Here is a 20,593-nt window from a genome sequence, read left to right as displayed (position 1 = left end):
TTTTGTTTTCCATGAAAAAGATCATGTGATTTAGCTAAAAAAATCTTATTCGAAATGCTTGATCCATGTATTTAGTTCAACAATTATAAATAAGATTGGTAATCCTTTGAAGAGTAAAACATCTGGTAAGTATTTAACATTAAAAAAAAATTTAATTGATTAAAATTATGTCAGTGTAAGTATATTTTAACAATGATTTTATTTTTTAAATAAGTATAACGTTTTATTAAAAATAGTGACTATAAACTGTAAAATTTACAAGAAATTAGTAACCCATTATAATGATTTTTAAATTTTGTTTTGTATATTTTATTAAGTATACGATTATATTGTATCTTTGAGTAATAGTTGGCAAAGATAATTTCTAGGGGAGGTAATAATAATTTATTTTTGCTTATCACTTAGTTCTAACTATAATNCCCTTAAGATAATTTCTAGGGGAGGTAATAATAATTTATTTTTGCTTATCACTTAGTTCTAACTATAATTTAGTGTAATTCCAATGGAAAAAGAAATAAAAGCTTAAGAAAATACACATATTTTTAGAAAAGCACCATTAACCGCTATAAACTATGTTATTATTACAAGTATTATCTCATTCATGTAATATTAAGTCTACTCTAAACGTCGTTTTAACACCTTTTTCAATATTCAACTCCTCTGACACTTATAAATAGGTTAATATAATTCTGTGGTGACTACACAAAATTGACTAAGAAATGTATCTTCATCATATTTGGGTAGAATACTTTCCAGAATAATCTGATTATACTTTTTCAACTCCTTCTATCCTAAAAAAATAATTAATAAATCTAAATCATGCAATTCATATAGTCCTCAATATTCGAGGACACTGAGGAATGTATATTTATTCTAACACTAACATTTTAATGTAAAAATTAATTATATATGTATAAGTATTCGATGTTTTAGTAATTTATGATATATTTTGGAATACTATGTAAAAAAAATTTCAAGTTGCAAAATGTGCATATTTAAAGTTTTTGGGCATTAACTTTGAACCTATTGGGCGGATAATGTGAGTAATGCATTTACTTAGTCAAATAAAATATTAAATAACTTTTAGGTTTAATATTATTATTCGAAAAGTATTCCTAGAGGTATTCGAAGAAGTAGTCTATTCAATTATGATTTTTATATTGTCCGTTACATGATAAAATTTCGTAAGTCTAATTTTATAGAAGTAGCGTAAAACATTCTCCTTTTTTATTTGGAACGTCATTTTAGTTTAGTACTTAATGCGTAGTAAACTAAAACCAAACAATATCTATACGTTCTACCCATAGATATCATTATAGCTAATATGTAGGGAGGGACTGGGTGGAAAAGTTTCCTACTTTTTATTTGAATTTGAGATGCTATGGACAAATAGGCTGTACCTTAGTTTCCTAAATAATAACGCAGAATTTTAAGTACGGAAATGTATACTCCGTAACCCGAAAATGACGTCTGTTTTGTATTACTACAAATAAAAGTTAATGAGCATAAAAAAAGGGTTTTAAACTCAACAGTAAATTTTAACAATAGCTAAATTGTTAAGAAAAGCTATCAAAATCACAGGGGAGCTCCACAAAAGTATATCTGGATTTACCACTGTTTGCTTTTGTTTCTGTAGAAATAAGGTTTAATTTTTGTATTTTAAAATGAAATTTTACTTTTATAATACTTATAATAATAATTGTATAAAAAAAAATATCAAAAACATGATATCTAAGGTTTTTACATAGTTGTCGGTGATACTAAATCCCGGTTATTTGAAATTAAATAGCCAAATTTAATGTTGATGTTGTAATTATACAGTTATAATTTACACAATGTTATTTATTTTTTAGTTTAACGTTTTGATTAAAATAACATTACACGATGGAAGAATATAGCCGTGCACCATGCCCTATAAGAATTTTAGAAGATATGGGAGGTGCATTTGCTCTAGGTCTTATTGGAGGAGGAATTTTTCAAAGTTTTAAAGGTTTTCGAAATGCGCCAGTAGGTTTTGACAGGCGATTAAAAGTAATTTTGTGCAAAAATTCAATTTTATAGACTTTTTTGTTCATAGTTAATTTTATAATTCATAGTAAATTCTTAGCAATACTATACACGGTAAGTGTCAATACAAGTCTCCGAGTTCTATGATTCACTTAGGCAGCTTTCCGATCCCCAATAGAGTTGGATAGGTAGTAAATATATACGAACTGATTCACTGTGCTAATGTGCTATAGGACAATGGGCCAAGTTAGATTCTCCAAACATTTTGTTAAAATTGTACTTACTCTCTATGTAGGTACAATTTTAACATATATGTAGGTGCATTTTTCAATGTAGGGTATGAGGACACAGCTCTACAATGATATTAAATATCATTGTAGATAAATTTTATCATAAAGGTTTTTCATTTCTTTCCATAACAAAATCGTTTGATCGTCACTTAAACAGGATTAAATTGTATTAATAAATAGCATTTATTATTTGACAGTTTCATATTAGTTAAAATTATTCATTGTTGATTACTGTTTTAATGAACATTACAAGTTGTTTTTCGTGTACCAATGACCTGGTGTTTTCGTTTATTCAATTGACTATTAATTATAAAAAATTACTTTTTTGAAATAAAAAAGATGAACTTTTATTTTTTTTTATCAAAATAAAAAATTAAAAAATATCCTTCTAACGCGATCTAAAAATGAAAATTGTTGGTTGGGTTTGATTTGTTTAAAAATATAATTGCAGCGAAATTTATATCGGATCTAAAGTTATATTAGATCTGGTTCACTTTTTATATGTTAAAATTTTTTCATTCATTGTTTTTAAAATTTCTTTATTTACCATCCATCCGAATATCTGTTCATTGTTGATGCTTTGTGCACTTTTTTTACTTAATAATTGACATTTATAATTTAATTACATTTTGATGTGCGTACTAAGTATATTAACAGTGGCAATTATTTAAAAAAAATACTTACAAAATCTTATTTTAATTAATTTATTTTTCTTTTATAATTTATAGAGTGCATATTTTACAATGAAAACTAGAGCGCCACCATATGGTGGTAGTTTTGCTGTTTGGGGTGGTGTATTCGCATCAGTTGATTGTTCCCTTGTAGCTATAAGAAAAAAAGAAGATCCATTGAATAATATTGCCAGTGGTGCAATAACTGGTGGAATATTATCAGCTCGAGGTGGTGTAGCTGCTATTGCAGGATCTGCTATTTTTGGTGGCCTTTTATTGGCTTTAATAGAAGGATTTAATATTGCTTTTTGGTATATTCAGGCTGAAGAATTTAAACCTCAAGTTATATTGGAAACTAAACTTGATGATGATAAAAAAGGAAATGAAAAAATGATCGATGATAAAAGTGATCAAAATTATCAAAATAACAGCGGACAAAATTTCAATGAAACAAATTTTAGTTCTGGCTAGTTTTATGTGTGTTCAATTTACTATTAATTTAGTTAGATTCTTCTGAATATTTGTTTTGTTTTAATNAATTGTAAATTATTTACTATTAATTTAGTTAGATTCTTCTGAATATTTGTTTTGTTTTAATTATAATTTTTTTTTAACACAACGATTTAATAAAAGGATTAAACTAAGTTTTGTGACTCTAGATAACATTACATTTTTCTAGTATCATCGGCGTATTATACAACAACAACTATGTTTATTAGGGAATTTTTGTGGCCATTGGCGTTTGTATTATTTTCTTCTTACTCTTTTTAGCAACAGAAAAACAATTAGCAAGAAAAGGATAGATATAGAGGTGACGTTTTCTATATGAAGGAGCGTGACGTAGATACTAATTCATGTAGTTAAAAACTGATATTTAATTTACAAAATAAAAAAGTTATCATACAAAGAACACATATTAACTAAAGTTTATTCAATAAAAATAATATAAAACCATATAAATAAATTTGTGTAGCATATGTTAACTATCCCAAGTCAGATATTTTTTGAAAACCAGTCGAGAATGTTCATTAAATAAGAATTTCAAAAATAGCATCACCTCATTTTCAAAAAAAATGTGACTTGATATAGTTTTTCTCTGGTATACAGAAATAGTGCGAATAATATAATAATATTCGTATGATTATATTATGTATAAAAATAATACTATTTATATATGGATACGAAATTAAGTAACAACTAATATAGCCATGTACAAAATATTAATACAAAATCAGTGAATTACTAACATTGTGCTTTACAAATTATAATTCATCGGAAAATAGTTGTATACTTAAACCACCTTAAAAGTAATAAAAATAGGATTATAATTACAAGTAACGTTACTAGACTTAGTATTAATGAGGATACAGAATTTTCAACATTGACCGGTTTACAATATGTTTGTAATCCAACCTGAAAACAAAAAATATAACATGCTTAAAAACACAAAATTCCAACCCTAATAATTAATAAAATTTATTTTACTTTAAGAATTATTAACATTTTTAATTAATGTTAATTGTAATTAGAAGTAATTAAAACATAATAATTATTATATAACAATTCTTATTTGAAACAAAATTATAGTTTATCATTTATTTAACTTAATTTATTATTTTTTATGTTCATTGTCATTGATGAAATCTGGGAGTTTAGAGTGGGTTAAACCATCTTTAATGCTGTTTCACCCCATCAAAAATTATGAAAATTACATGTAAACTTGTAAAAAAATATTTTTAAGTAGATGAAAAATTAAGTTAATTCCCAAAAAATTGTGTACTAGTTGTGCCTATGCTTATTGATCAGCTCAATAATAATGTGTATATGGAGTGATTCCTTTATCACAAACCACTAAGTTAAATAGAAAATAAAAATAATATAGAGAATTTTTTTTCGGTCCTTTTTTGGTATATGTTTTTTTCAGTTTATCAATCATAAAATATTTTTTATGTTCATCTTTTATAAGGGTATCAATTTTATTTTTCAAATAGGAACATGCCTAATTAGCTAGTTTATTTAATAAATAATTAAAAAATTTTATACCTAGCCAGTTGGAAAAGTGCGCCCGAGACTAGTGATAAACATAACACCCACGCCTCCTCACTTCCAGCCATCACTATAATATGAGAACAACTGTGTGAATAACAACAATAATGCGACTTATTAAGAATACTTCCCCTCCTTTTACCATTCGTTTATCAAATAATGATTTTTTTATAAATGTGAACAGATTTAAATTGAAATAACTTTAATTGACTATATCCTTTTACAAAGTACTGCGATTAAATTAAAGATTATTTCAATATAATAGGGTTCTTATTGCATTCTAATAATTTCCCTTTGTTTTTAAGTTTTTAATCACTATACTATTGATTTATTTTTGTTCCCCTCCCCTATTGGTTAATTAGAACAATTAACAGAATATGACTTTGGCGCTAGTAAAAGTATGTAATAATATACATTTTGCTTATTACTGTTAAACAAAAAAATCTTTAGCCCCCCCTTGAAAAATCCTGTGTACCTTCTTATATATTTTATCAATATTTCAAACATTAAAAAAAAAAATGCAAATCTTCTTCTTTAAAATCAAGAGAATTCAAAAAATATATTTGTTTTATTCTTAGACAGAGATGACAATTAATATCGAACTTAACATAACAGTGATTGAAGTGACTGGGTTTTTTTTTATGATTCATTTGGCTAAAATCTCATAAGTAATTGATGTAATTTTTATTGTGTACGTGCAAAGTTAATCACTAAATATACACTTGTACAAGTACTTAAAAATAGTACATCAAGATTGATAATTTAATAACTACGATTGTTATTATTACTATAATTTACAATCCTACCAAAAACAAGAATAGCCTTCGTGAATTATATTTTCTTAGGTAAATACCTGCACTAACCTAAAAATTATTTTTAATTTAGCTATTTTTTGTCTTAATATCATTATTATTACGATTTCCAATGTATGAGTTAACAAATCACAACGAAGTTTTTACATTTACAGAGTGTTCAAAAAATTAAGGGAATAGGTCAATTGTTACCAACAATGAGAACAATAGAAACCCGTTTCCTTACTTACTGAACACTCTATATAAATATTTACATAGTAAAAGTAAATTGATTTTTCTTTTTTCGAAAATTGCCACTTTACTGTAAACCGGTTGTGTATAAAACGACGATTCATATTTCCTACTAGGATTAGTTGTTGACCACCGAAAAATCTTCAACTCTATTATTTAGACAACCGCGATGATATTATTATTATAAATAGGCATGTTGGAATTATACGATGGCATCCCAAAGTTATCATTTTAAAACTAGTGTTCGCAACACCGCGTTTTATTTAGCTCTATGCCAAAATGATTTAAACGTACGTTGCGTAATGATATTTTTTGCAAATTTATCGAAATTAATGACTTTCAGTGAGGTCGTGATCATTGAAAATTTTGATTTAGCCTTTAGATTAAACTCGTGATGTACAAATAGCTGCAAAAGTACTTTATATATAATCTATTCCGAAATAACAGTTATTAGATTCTCAATAGAATGACATGGAAAAAATAATTATAGGAGTGTACAAAGTTTTGGATGAACAAAAAATATTATTTCATAAATTGCTTAATTTTAAGTAACCCCGGACATTTTACCGTTATAATTCACTGTTTTGAGCATCAACATTGTAAAGATTACAAATAATTTTAATAAGAATTTTTTCAAAAAACACTAATGCTTTTTTAATTAATTTAGAATTCTTTTCATTAAAGGCTGTTTATATTTTACCATACAAACATTTTTGTTAAATTAAAATATAATATTATAGATTGTATAAACCCAACCATCCATAGTAGTTTTTTACAATAAAAATAATTTTTATAGAAACATCAATTAGGGTCCCAGGATCTTGCGGATTCGAAGTAAATAAAAGTCTGTGTAAAGTACACAGAAAAAATAGTCATTAGGAGAAGTAATTTAGGTAATTTCAAGCACTAGATTAAATTGAAAGGGCCACGCAATGTACTGGATCTAGAAACCGGAAGGCGATCTCAAGTTAATCTGATTTCTATTTAAATGTTTTATAGTACGAAATAACTCAATAATAATTCGTTATTCATTTGTTAAATTAGGTCCGGATCCAGTTTAGTTGATCGAAGAATCCTTCACTGTTACTCTACCTTAATACTATGAAATTTAAAACTAGATTTCTTTACAAGAAAGAAACTTACTCTTTTACACGTGCATAACTGAAGTATTCGAAATTTGAACTTGGTAATTAGTTACCAATCAATTTAGAAATATTTAGTTAAACAACAATGTGATAACTTAGTTTTTGTTCTTCAAAATACACGTAGTGTTGAAACGTTATTAGAACAATAATTAGTAAAATTATAATATAAATATATTTAATATTTACAATGCACAACATCAAATAATTATACCGATTATATATTAAACTTTGAATAGAAGATAACTATGTCCGACTTTGAACTAATTATCTGTTGAGGTAATTATTGCGAATAACGTGAGGTAACCGTGTTGGTAATTTTATGGTGTTTATAAACAACCAATTAAAATTAATTTAAATGTCGTACTGTATGAATTTCAACTGTACCAAATTAATAATTTTTGAAAACTATTTGAAACTTTTAAGTATGAAAAACCCAGCACAGGGGGTCGCGGCACAGTGGTGACGTGGCATAGTTGGATCAAGTATAATGATATCTGACAGTGATTAAAATCACTATAAAAAAAAAACAAACGCTTCGACGCAAATGTTTAGATATTGTTTAATTTTAAAATATTGATATAATCATTATTGAAAAAGTTATGGCAGTTTTAAGTGAAAAAAATTGAAAAAATTAGCGATTTTTAAATGTGTAATTTTTTTGGAGGTTTCCCCCATTGACGGGGAACGAGGGAAATTTTTTTAATTTTTGAGGGTAATGTGTTCGACTAGATACATTTTTTGATCTTTTGAGGTATCATTGAAAGAAATCGGTTCGGTGAGAGCTGAGAATTGTGGTAACAGACACAAAAAAAAAACACATCATAGTAAAATAAATATTTTCTCAGCTTCGCATCGAAGCTAAAATATGTTTAATATCCTAATGCATCATAGTGACGTATGTAAAGTGAGAAGAATGCCGGAAGAAAGATGAATAGGATTTTCGTTATTTAATAAATGACAGCCTATCTCTAAAACCTTTTCAATGATATAAATTTGAATCTACAATGTTTTCCTAGTTTCACAAATATAAACATTTTTCTAAACTTTGCTCAACAAATACAATTTTAAAAACTTACCCATCCACCGTTGTAATGAATCCAGGTGGCTAAGTCGTCTTCAATAATCTCTCCAACCGCTTCAATAATATCGGCTAACTGCTCTGCATGTCCCTGCCGTACGCTATCTAAGGCTAAACCTGCTGCTACACACATCAGTGATACGACTTTAGCCCAAGTTATTTGCGAACCAGCTCGGAACAGCTCTCTTGATACGGAAACTAGCACTGCAGCTGGACTTCTGGCTTGTCGCGTCAGTCCTGGCGTGTACAACTTCGGATGTAGTCGTTCCAGCTCTTGGCCTACTATTAGCACCGCAGGGAAAACGTCTCTGACCCCGGCGCTCTGAGGAATACTATGAATACTGCGAATCCGCAATAGACCACATTTTTTGGAAAATGCCCCTACATTCTTTAACTTCCATCGGATATACTGGCTGCACAGTGCCTTGCCCTGACATGCAATCTGTTCAGCGGGAACAGAGGTCCGCCAACCAATGGTATGCGACAATTTTCTGGAAACCACGTCACTGACGTTGCTGAACCTCCGACGAGCTGTGGCCACAGTGACCGAAGGCGATCCGTCAATTGCCATGGTAACAGGTGACTGTTGCCCGACAGCAGAGTGGAGGGCGACGGGAAAACTAAACTTGCGTCTCGGCACAGCCCGGCCGGTAGCTGTGCATGAAGACATGATGAGTCCTCCTTCAGACATACGCCGCACTTCATTACACCTGTCAAAAATGATACTCCATTAATACAACATTAAAGAATTAATAAAAAACAAACGTTTACATATGCCATAAAGTTAATGATGGATAAAAGAGCTCGACATCTACTCTATGCTATACATACATTCCATTAGAATATTTCATTCTCTAAAAATGCATTATTAGTAATTAGTTCAGTACGACGCATTCGATCATTTTCGTATTAAATATAAGCAAAAGCATCTACCAGGAAATACGTGAAAGAGATATTTCTTCCTCTTTATTTTTTTAAGAATAAAACAAAAAGTTATTTTTATTTTTGCTTATACACAAGTACAATTTTTGTTTATGTGTATTTGTGTTTAGTATCATTTTATAAAAAATAAGTTTTTGAGTTGGTAAATTTTATTATTTTGAGAAGAATATAACCTGTTAACATATTAATCATAAGTTAAATTTATGTCAATATATACAAAACTTTATTTATTATAACCAATTTTAAAATAACATCACTTAAATTTTATTATTTTTTTTTTATTTCATTTACTTTTTTTTGACATCTACACTCACTCATTGCTTAACCTTAAAAAGAAGTCAATAAGTAGATTTATTATTTATCTAGCAATGTTTTAAAGTTATAAGTTATCATCAGTTAATTACATAGAAATTAAAATTTTAAAAACGCATAACTGAAAAATAAATTATTTAGAGTTACAATTTTTATTCTGGATGACATTATTTTAGAAAAATAACTAAGATTTTGACAATCTATAGATTTTTTTAATTATTTTATCTATCTGTTCTAATAACAAAATAAGTATCATGATTAAAAACGATCTAATCTCTTTTAAATATTTTTGATATATTATTTGTAATACAAACACATAGCATAAGTTTGCAATCGGTAATATATCAAAAACCCATAGTTTTTTAAATAGTTTTATTTGTGTACTACGTTTTTCAAAGGTTTTTTCCTACATTTTTTTAAATAGCAATTTAATACTAAACCATATTGATAATTGCAAAAATTTAGATACTATCAAACTAGTATATGATTTTGACCTTGTGGTTTTAAAGGCAAATTAGATTCAAAAAATATTATTATTGGTAAATGATCGTCGTTGTTGTTATTTTAAAATTAATGGACAAGAATAGAAACACATGGACACAATAAAATTTCGTTGTCAATAAGTCTCAATTAGTTATTAATGAAAAACACAATTATTGTTCGATTTCACGCAGATTGAATTGAGTTTTATGAAATGACCATGTTGATATCATTGAATACTCAAAAAGAATTTTATTTTGTAGTAATACTTTTACACATCTGTATAATAATGTGATATTAATTGATAAATATTTTTGTATTCAACACCGAACAATTTTGTAGTACAATTATAAATTGTATAACATCATATTGTGAATATTATAATTATTGAAAATTATAAAAACATACATGTTACATTATTTTTAAACAATTAAATTATTACTTTGTGTGAAGATAATTTATTGATATAATCTTTTAAATATAGCGTGCCGATAAAAAAAGAAGTAGTATAACATTATTCACAACAGAACAGCTAATTAAACAAATTTTAATTTACAACTGTATTATTTGGTCAGTAGAATTATGTTAGTTTTAATCGATCAACGATATAGTCAAACAGCCAATAAACAGTCATAACAGAAAGTTTTGTATACTTTTGGATTTGGCTAAACAAGTCATCGTTTTATAGCACCAAAGCTTCATATGATGATGCAATAAAGTAAATAGTCTATCACTACTTGACTATATATTAGTTGAGCAGTATTTGTTTTGTCGTCATATAAACATTCAGTTGTAATACAACTTAAGCCATTGAGTTAAACACTTGGCACTTGGACAATACATTGTTTTCAAATAAAAATTACTTGACAAATATAACACGTGTTCTTGTTTTATAATTAACTACATAACATTAGTTAAACTACAGAATGTTGTACAATTTTTAAGAATTCCTAAATCTTAATAACGTGCATTGTTTTTACTTGTCTATAAGCCCACTAACACACATTATCCGAAAATGCAAACTAACTTATAATGTGTACTCTGTAAGGCAAACCGATCTCGTACAATTTACTTGCCCCGTATAATGCAAAAGTACAATGAATACATAAATTTAATATTTAACAGCGCATAGCATAGAAAAAACTTAAAATTCATATGTGTCATGTACACAGTGTAACTTCTGATCCTATATTTGAACAATTATCGTACATTTTGGATTGATTATGGTGTTATTGCTCATATTTCACTTATTATAACTTAAAAAGTAGAATATTAAATTATATTTAAAAATATAGATTTTAAATAAGAAAATTATCTTTAATTATTATTGATTACATCGTTCCAATTTGTAATTACACTGTATTAACACTCGTATTATTACTAATGTAGATTTGAAATAATGTTTTTTTAATCGCGGCTATTCAATGCGGATATCAACCGGTCAGTCTCCACTAATGAATTTATTGCATTTCCATAAAATATTCCAAGATAATTAACTGTTTTAATGGATGAAATGGTTTTAAATATTTATATAATGCTAACTATAATCATGTTGCGTATAATGAAAATCTTTGTTTTTTTAATTAATCAACGAATACTGGAAAATAATCGTTTATGGAGATAGTCTTCAAAAAATTGATAACATTTTAAATGTGTTGTCAAAAATAAAAATTATTTCTAATTTATATGTAACTAATATGTTACCACCATTAAAAATGATTATTTAAAAGGATTTAATAAAAAAAAATAACAATTATTGTGCTCATGGGCTAAGTAAACTGTTAATTTTTCGCAATAAAAAAAAAATGAAAATGCTGTTTGATTAAATTATCTCATCATAAATACGTTTACATGCAAAACTAGGTTAGGGGCGGTAAGTCTTCCCTACTTTTTACATGGGTGTTCTTGTTAACAAGCTGATAACTGATAAATATCTGACGAGTTATCTAGCCTCGGGTACAAGAAAATAGAATGTGCAATCTAGATCGCAGAATCGCCACTGGTCCATATGCTATTAATTTTTTTTATTAGCTGTACAAACTACTGTTAAATAAAAAAAACTATAATTTTATAATAATTATCACGTGATCGGTTGAATTATAACGACTGTGTCAAAATACTGTAAAATTGGCAGTCAAATTATTTATATTATTCGTTGGTTAAACTAGTGAGATTTTGAAATTCTGACATTTAAGAAATACGTCAATCAAAACGTGTCGGCTAACTATTGTCTTTTGACCAATTTACATACTAAAATAAATAAAAACTGTAAATAAGAAACAAATGTAAAATAAATGTATTTTGAACATTCTATGTTGTTATATAACTATAAAAACTATTTAGTTAGTGCAAACAATTAGAAGTAAATTACCTCAAAATTAACTTGATTTAGTTGTATAGTACTTAAGAAACTAATTAATTGTACATTTGGTTGGCATAACATTTTTTCTTCGTGATTTTTTGATTATAGAATACTTTTATTGATGTAGCGTACATAAATTTACATAGAATAATTTTTAAAATAACTTTTTAATAATTATAATTATGAAAAAAAAACAATTTTTTTTACAGATTAATTTCATTTTATCGACTAGAAAATAAAAAATAGAATGTCATCCGAATAGTTATTAAAAAGTATCATTTATAAAAACTTGTCATAAAAGAGAGCTAATAATTACTAATTATAGCTTTCGTAGTAATTTATTAGTCATTATTATCATAGGTACAGTAATTTGTGATTTAAAACAGATGGTTTATCTAAAATATTACTTATTTGCATTATTAGATTTATTATTATATAATAAGTCTAATTTAAGAAGAAATATTTTATCATAGCGTAAGTAACACCAAATACATTTTATAACTTTTATTAACAATATCATTCATAGTTTATAATATAATAAGTAAAAATATAAAGCGTTTGAATAAAATGTACTGTAGCTCAGTTTTTAAAGAATAGAGAAAAGTTATTATAATCTGCATTTGTAATTAAGCCACGTTTTATACATTAAGTACTAATAATTTTATGATATTTTAAAAAATAATACTTTGTTATATATGTTGATTTGTTAATATTATAAAAATACAGTCTAAAATAAAGGTAAATTTAGTTTATTTATTAAAAAAAATATAATTTTAAAAATAAACATCAAACACTTTCTTATCATTCTTGTAATGTATATTTGGAAGAAAACCCCATTAAAAATCGTATATTACGCATATTAATAACTATGTAATAAATTATAAGTAATAATAATTATATCATAAAATATTTTTTCCGACAACAAGAAAAATTTAAGATTTAAAATTTATGCATTTTGCCTGTAGGTCAAATGTTAGATAATGATCTAGTATACATAATTAGCTTTTTATGATGAGATAAATTAATATAAATAACACTAGTATAACACGAGTAATTATTTTTTCGTCATTATTCACTGGTTGATTTTGATATTTAAAATGAATTTCACTTGTTTTTATACTTAACTTAATCATTAAACATTATAATTTGTTTTTAGAAATCTAAAAATTACTTGTTATATAACTTTTAAAATTATTGTTAATATAACTTTAAGTACCCAAATCCTAACAACCAGATAAATTGTTTCAATTTCATAGAATTCCAATAAAAACGGTCAAGTTTAAGTCAATACCAAGAATTTAGAAGTGAATTCTCATGGGCGATAATTATTTATAAAAATCTTTAAGAGCGAATAAATTTCGTAATTAACATTTTAAGGTTAACGAAATATATATTAATTGTCGAATTATTACTGCAAAAAATATCAATTATAGTTTGAAAATAATGATATTACGTATGTTTATTTAAATATTGTCAATCGCAAAATTTTGCTAACGAATTTAATTGACAGCAGGAGTATACTAATAATAGAGCAGATGTTGGTCCCAATTAATGATAACTTACGTTAGAAATTTGGAATTTAACTAGTAGTAAAATAATATTATATGTGAGAAACAATTAGTGCCATAGCCAGGAGGAGCACAAAGGCCAAGCTCCCTATTAAGAATGCCTGGATAATATCCACTTTTTCTTATGCAGTGGCATATTATATTGGTACATGTAATTATATGTTTATTTAAACTGAATATCATAAAATTTTAAACGGATATTACACGTGTTATGATTATAAATGCAGATTATTTACAACAAAACATGTTGTTTGTAAGTTATTATTTTGCACATTATATGTAAAATTATGTAATATTTAAAAAGACAGTCATAAATAATTAAAAGATCTTGTTAATCTCTGTACAGCTAGCGGCGATATGTGCCTTGTCTGCGGATAAAAAATTTGATGTACTAAGTGTCAAAACTAAGCCCTAACCACATTATATACTATCTGTGGTGAACAGCAGCAGCATATTATAACAGTTGTAATGTAAGAATCTTCGAAAAACACTAACTATTGAGCTAAACATGTGTATGGTATCACCAGTATGTATCAAGGTTACTAAAGCTTTGTACTACGTTTGAACATTCACGAGGGAGTACTTAATATTAATGAGCTGACAATAGTCTTTGTTGATTATAATAATATTTCAATTAAAACTAAAGATTTTTTATGAAATAACTCAAATGGTATTCAGTTACAGCCACTATGAAGTGTATTCCATTGCCTGCAATGTTTACTATTTTGAAAAACATTTTTTTCTCATCTACTATTATTAAGAGGTCGTTAAAACAAGGAGAAAATTCTTTAAGTAGATTCTATAATTCTATCAACTTAATTTAGTGAGTTTCTCCCTTATCAAAATTTTTTTTTTTTAACTCTTAATGATGATCACTAAACAGTTAATTAATTAATGTATAATCATTTTTGATACAATGCTAAAAAAAACCTTTATAACTAATTAAAAAATGATAAAAAATTAAAAAATTAACAGTAATAATCATATAATATTAATTATTACAGTGCAAGGAGTCGAAATAATATAAATATGATATTTTAGTTTGAAATTCACATAAATATGTTTTAAATTGTATCTCTTGTGTTAAAATAATATTACTTACCATACATGGCGTATAGTTTTTATAACGATGAGATCATATATTTTTATTTTCTCAGAAAATAATGCATCAATATTTATGTAATAGTTATCAAAACGTAGCATGAACTGATAGAAATTAAATAACAATAAAAAGACATAATAAATATTATTTGACTAATGAAAATTTTTAGTTTACTAAAAACTAGTTACAAAAAAACAAAACATATTTTTGAGCATTTTATAATAGAATTAAAGCATAATGAAGTTTACCTATTATTTTCAATAATAATATAACTCCAGGAGTTAATTGAAAAAGATAACTAATACTTAAAAAATGAATCAATTTTGTTTAATATACTTATCATAGTTGTATTTTTATTGATTTACTTATCGTATTTTAATCCTTGTAAATTTGGTCTATTTTAAGTATGAGTATCTACTCTCCTTGAATAAAATTAAGTACCAAAAATTGATAATAGCATCATAAATAGTTATACCTTTTCAAATTTAATATCGATAGATTTAACTTAATATATTAATTTTTTGAGACATGAGTAAAAGGTTTGGAACTAATTTTTTTCTTGGTAATATTTTATGTGTAATGAAATAATTGAAACATTATTTCCAGATTGGATATAGACAGTAACACTTTCATGATGTTTTATTTTCTTATTTTAAGAAATTCGTTTAATTTACAAAATGAATTACAATAAAATATATACTATTGCTGAACTTATTACACTATAGGAGTAAGGCCAAGGCTACTATTTTTGTAGTTTTAATAAAAATTATGCCTCAATTAGTCGATAAAACTTGTTCTTCTCCAAATATTGCGTGAAAATCGCTTGTATATCAATAGACGCTTTCTAAAACGATGTTGTTGTATTGATAAAAATGTAAAAAACATTTACTCTAATGAATTTAAAGTTAACTTCACTTTTTTTAAATTTTATTGTGCAAAATAATTAAATAATTGTAAACTACAAACTTTCACGAGAGAAAAATATATAGCTTTATAGTAAAACACACTTACCGAACGGTACCAAGGTCGGTGGTGGTAAGGGCTGTTGTTAGGTCCCACGCAAACAGACGGCTGTCGCGTTCAACCATTTCGTCTTGCGGTCCCGTCGGCGTCTTAGATGTGATTGTGGCCACTGTGGACCAACAAACTGGTTTTTCAACTCTTATTGGTTGGTGTGTTTGCAACGCCGTTGTTGTTATCAATTCGTTAATCGCAAAAAAATGTTATCGTACAATGAAGATCATATGAAAATAATGACGAAAAAACCAAAAATAACTGGTCCGGTCGTGTTTTGGTAGGCATATCACGGCGCCGCTATGGTTAGTGTTAAATTATACCGTTACAACGTTTTATCGGCAAAGAAACGATTGCGGTGGCAGTGGCGGCGCGCGCGCGACCTGCCGCCGACAAAATCCATTTGCCACGTTCGGGACCGTTTCATTATTATGCCACTGCAATGCTACCTATATCAATAATGCATTGGTAAGTCCAATATAATTAACGCATTCTATCGTTATACTAATGATACCGCGTACACATGTTTATAAAGTGTTGTGTTTTTAATCCTATGCCGGTTACGAAACGTGTTGTGTAGATTGCCTTTGAGATCAGTTCAACAAACGTTGCGTTTCGTACTGACATAAACGTTTTATAATTTACCTAAATGGGAACATTTAATTACAGTCGAATGTGGACCGTGTGAATATTTCAATGTCTCTACAAAATATAATATATTTTTAATCAAGACTTTTGGGAGTATTATTTTCAATAAATTAGTACGGTACATAATGTTTAAGTACCCGAAATTTTGCATCAGAAATGATTTCCATATGATTTTGATAACTCAATTTAATGTTTTTTAATTTATTAATAAATCTGACCTATGTATAAATAATTAATCAAGCTTTTGTTTTTAAAAGCAACGAAGTATAGTTATTTTCTAATTTAATTCGAATGTTTTTTATACAAATTTCAACATAATTTGACACATTGTTGCGAGAGAAATCTAAATAAAATGATGAGTAAAAAAAAAATTTAAAAATGTTGTCTGTAACTGAAAAATTACCTTACAGGCGTCAGTGACAAAAATGTCACGAATTTATTAGTATTGTGCGAGGAAGCTCAAATAATGAAAAAATACTCATATTAAGATTATTTAAAAACTATTAATTTACTAAATTATTTTTATTTAACTGTAATGTTTATTAAATAGAAATTTCGTTAATAGAAAAAAATAATAATTAAATAACAAAATTTTTATCAGTTGCATATTTACAGTAATTTTGTTGATAAGAATGTAAATAAATGTTTTATACTACACAGTTTGTATTATCTATGAAGAAAAAGAAAACTTATAATGCTCAGACATTCGTATACTCTGATATTATAAAATATGCTACGACTAATGTAATTAGAACGAATACCTGATTACGGTTTAAAAATTGTGATATTTTGATATTAACCAAAAAAAAAAAAACCATGATGTGGTGGGATTTCTAATGTCGGAGACTTATACGTCATGGTTGTGGTACCTTTGGTATCAGATATTCAGAGTACCAAATGTTCGTAGCAATAACCGCTTTGTAAAATGTTGGCGCCATCGTCTGTTTGTGGCAAAGGTTTTTCCCATTCTATAAATCTCTATAAAAACATACACTTTAATTTTTGGTTTAAATATAATTTGATAATTAGTAATACAATTATTTGAAAATTTAGGTAATGAGCTTTAATCATAACCCACTATAATTAGTGAAATGGAGAAATCGGAAAAATTTTAAGTAATTGAACTATTGAGGATTTTTCATTATTTGAATGCATTAGTTTTGCAAAGTTCCCGTTAATATACTATTAATAAGAATAATATACTTTTAGCAATTGCTTCTATACACTTAAATAATAATTTATTTAAAAACCAATATATGCAAACTCATTAATACAGCAACAATGCTTGTTATTAATTTTACATACTTCATACAGAGCTATACGTTATTATATTCACAAAATTTTTCTTGATTATTTTACCTATTCGGTTAATAGGCGCAATTTAAACAAAATGTTTGGAAGACTTAACTTAATTTCTCTCTTAATAATACGATTAGCTTAATTGATATTAGATCGAAATTATTCATTGTTGGTCATAACATATTTTACTTATAATATACAATTACTATTATTTATTTAAACCGTATATCAGCATAAATACAGAGTAACACTAACCATTCAATTTATCTTAAAATGACCTATATATTTTATACTTTTGTGTCGTTTAAATGGTCAAAATGGAAAAATATAACCTTATCATTATCAAAGCTAACTAGAAAATTATGATAAAAAAATGACCTGGAGATTTATTTTAATTAAATTGTAGAATCACTAATTGTAGTAATAACTAATTTTTAATTGCAATACGTGTTGTTCCTTTAATTTATTTCATAGTGTCTCGTTTGAATTAAAATAACACAAATCAACAATAATGGACGAGAGTAGACTATTGTTTTGTTCATTCGCCATTTGTTCCATTCAGTACTTAACAGCTGTCATCAAGTTTTCTTTGAAAACATAGTATATAATTGACTCCTACACAATAAGTATACATTGCGCACCTACGTCAATTGTAGAACAAGTAATTTCGACTTCAAAGAGCGCTTTATTCATTCAAAGCCATAAATCGATTAACGATAAATATAATCGTTAATTTCTTGTTAATAACGTGACCTTAATTAAATGCAGTATTATCGAATGCAATAAACGTGTATTTTTAATGATAAAATTTTTAGGCATGATTCATAAAAATGCAAGGACTCGTAAAATGAAGAACATTTACTTTTTTTTGCAATAGTTATTTTAATATGTTTGATTTTATATTGGCGAGTAAAATTGCAACTAGGAAGACGTGAATAAATACATTTTTATTTTATATTTAACGATGTCGATCCAACCAGAAATTATTTTTAAATTACATTTATCCTACAAAATGAAGAATTTTATAGTATCTAGTACTAAGTAACTCGGAAATAAATAATAAGAATATTCATACATAGATTGCCGTATTGCATAAAATTCATAAAAAACAAACTGTGAATATAATAGATAAGATGATAAACAAAATATAATAAATATACACTTATCTTAGATAAGTATTCAACTTTTTTAATTTTAATTTATAATTATAAAAAAATATATATATTTATTTTTATAGCCTTCAATACAATAATTCGGCAATTATATTTTATTAATGTTATTATTTTTAAAGAGTAGTTTGTAGAAATAGTGCAACTAGTTTTAAAGAGTATATAAGGATCGTTCCCAAAACGGTGGGACTCAAGGACTGACGGTTAAAATATAAAATAATAAAATATAATTTTGTTTTTATTGTTAAGATAGAAGTGCATGAAATTACTTTCAAAAAATCACCTTTATTATTTATTACAAAAATATTTTAATTATAAGTATTGTTATAATTAAACTACCTATGTTGAATGTATGTGTGCTAAAAAAAGATTATTAATATAGAGGTAATTGAATATACCACGTTAAAACCTGTTTTTAAATTTTCGAATAATTTATGTAAGTTACAAGTTCCAGTGTTCATAAGGTGTATTTAGTGCGTCAAATGTAATGAGAAATGTGGTGTTTAATTTTTGTTTAAGCATTAGAGAAGTTAATAAAAATCTTGACAGGAGTATTGACGCAGACAAAAATGTTTTTATGATTTTACACGAATTTCAGAGCTATAGATGATTATTACTACTCATGCGTGTTTAACATTTTTCGAAATTCATACATAAACACGTTTAAATAATAAAGATAAACAATAATAAAAAGAACATAGAAATAAATCGACGAGTGAATTAACTACCAGAAAAAATGTCAATTGTCTTGTATTAACAAGGTTATTGTAAGTTTCCCATGATGTTTTGATTTACACTTCAATATATTATGTTAATTTTAGAATAATAAAATACTATTTTTAATTACTAGTATATACGTACATATTCAATTCAATTAACGTTTTAAATTGAAAAAAAAAATTATAACAGTATAAAATGTATTTTTGTCGATCACTTAATTTAATGAATATCATCTAATTCTCTATTTCAGAAAGTTTTGGTGTTTTACCATTCAACTAATCGCTTTTACTGTTAGGCTGCATAAATTATGACACTTTGTAGTACTCATAATGCAATGTTAAAGTTAAATTTAAATCAGTAAGGTGATTAAAAAAATTAACATTTTTAAGTGCATGTTTTCGACTTAAAAAGAGTGATTTATAGTTATGTAAATTCATCAAAAGAAAAAAAATTAGCTTAAATATTGTTAACTATAAAATAATAAAATTTAGTCTTATGATAGTAAATTAGTTTTTTAGAGTAGGCATTCAAATTTGAATTTTGTTTTCAATACTTTGCCTTCATTTAAGCATTTACAATGCCTTTTTGTAGGTGTTATGGTGTTTTTACTATAGGCACCTTAGAGCACCAAAAGGAAGTGATATAATATTGTAAATGTTGACTACATAAATCATTCAAATACAATGAAAATGGAAAA

The 20,593-nt window shown here is 26.3% G+C and overlaps 2 protein-coding genes across 5 annotated transcripts in view; one reads left to right on the top strand and one right to left on the bottom strand.

The window, feature by feature from the left end:
- Positions 1 to 1,857: 1,857 nt before the first annotated feature.
- Positions 1,858 to 3,439, top strand: LOC126898165 (mitochondrial import inner membrane translocase subunit Tim17-A-like). Its single transcript, XM_050672109.1, has 2 exons — positions 1,858 to 2,031; positions 3,026 to 3,439. The coding sequence occupies exons 1-2, from the start codon at positions 1,885 to 1,887 to the stop codon at positions 3,437 to 3,439; spliced, it is 561 nt and encodes a 186-aa protein (XP_050528066.1). The 5' UTR covers positions 1,858 to 1,884.
- A 384-nt stretch (positions 3,440 to 3,823) lies between these two features.
- LOC126897440 (bcl-2-related ovarian killer protein-like) overlaps positions 3,824 to 20,593 on the bottom strand; it is a 34,005-nt gene continuing 17,235 nt past the window's right edge. For 2 of the 4 annotated variants that reach the window (XM_050671024.1, XM_050671028.1), the window contains 2 exons: positions 8,279 to 8,990; positions 3,824 to 4,381 (listed from right to left, as the gene is read on the bottom strand). In XM_050671024.1, the coding sequence (XP_050526981.1) occupies positions 4,238 to 4,381; positions 8,279 to 8,990 (856 nt within the window). In that variant the 3' untranslated portion in view covers positions 3,824 to 4,237. Of the gene's footprint in view, positions 4,382 to 5,011; positions 5,085 to 8,278; positions 8,991 to 16,057; positions 16,461 to 20,593 lie in introns of those variants that run through there. The other 2 variants (XM_050671025.1, XR_007702104.1) reach the window with 2 other exon arrangements.

The sequence above is a fragment of the Daktulosphaira vitifoliae genome, unplaced genomic scaffold (assembly GCF_025091365.1).
Source record: "Daktulosphaira vitifoliae isolate Bord-2020 unplaced genomic scaffold, ASM2509136v1 Scaffold_2, whole genome shotgun sequence".
NCBI classification, from domain to species: Eukaryota; Metazoa; Arthropoda; class Insecta; order Hemiptera; family Phylloxeridae; genus Daktulosphaira; species Daktulosphaira vitifoliae.
The sequence above is the reverse complement of the archived record's forward strand: the minus strand, read 5'-3'. Positions and strand labels throughout refer to the sequence as shown.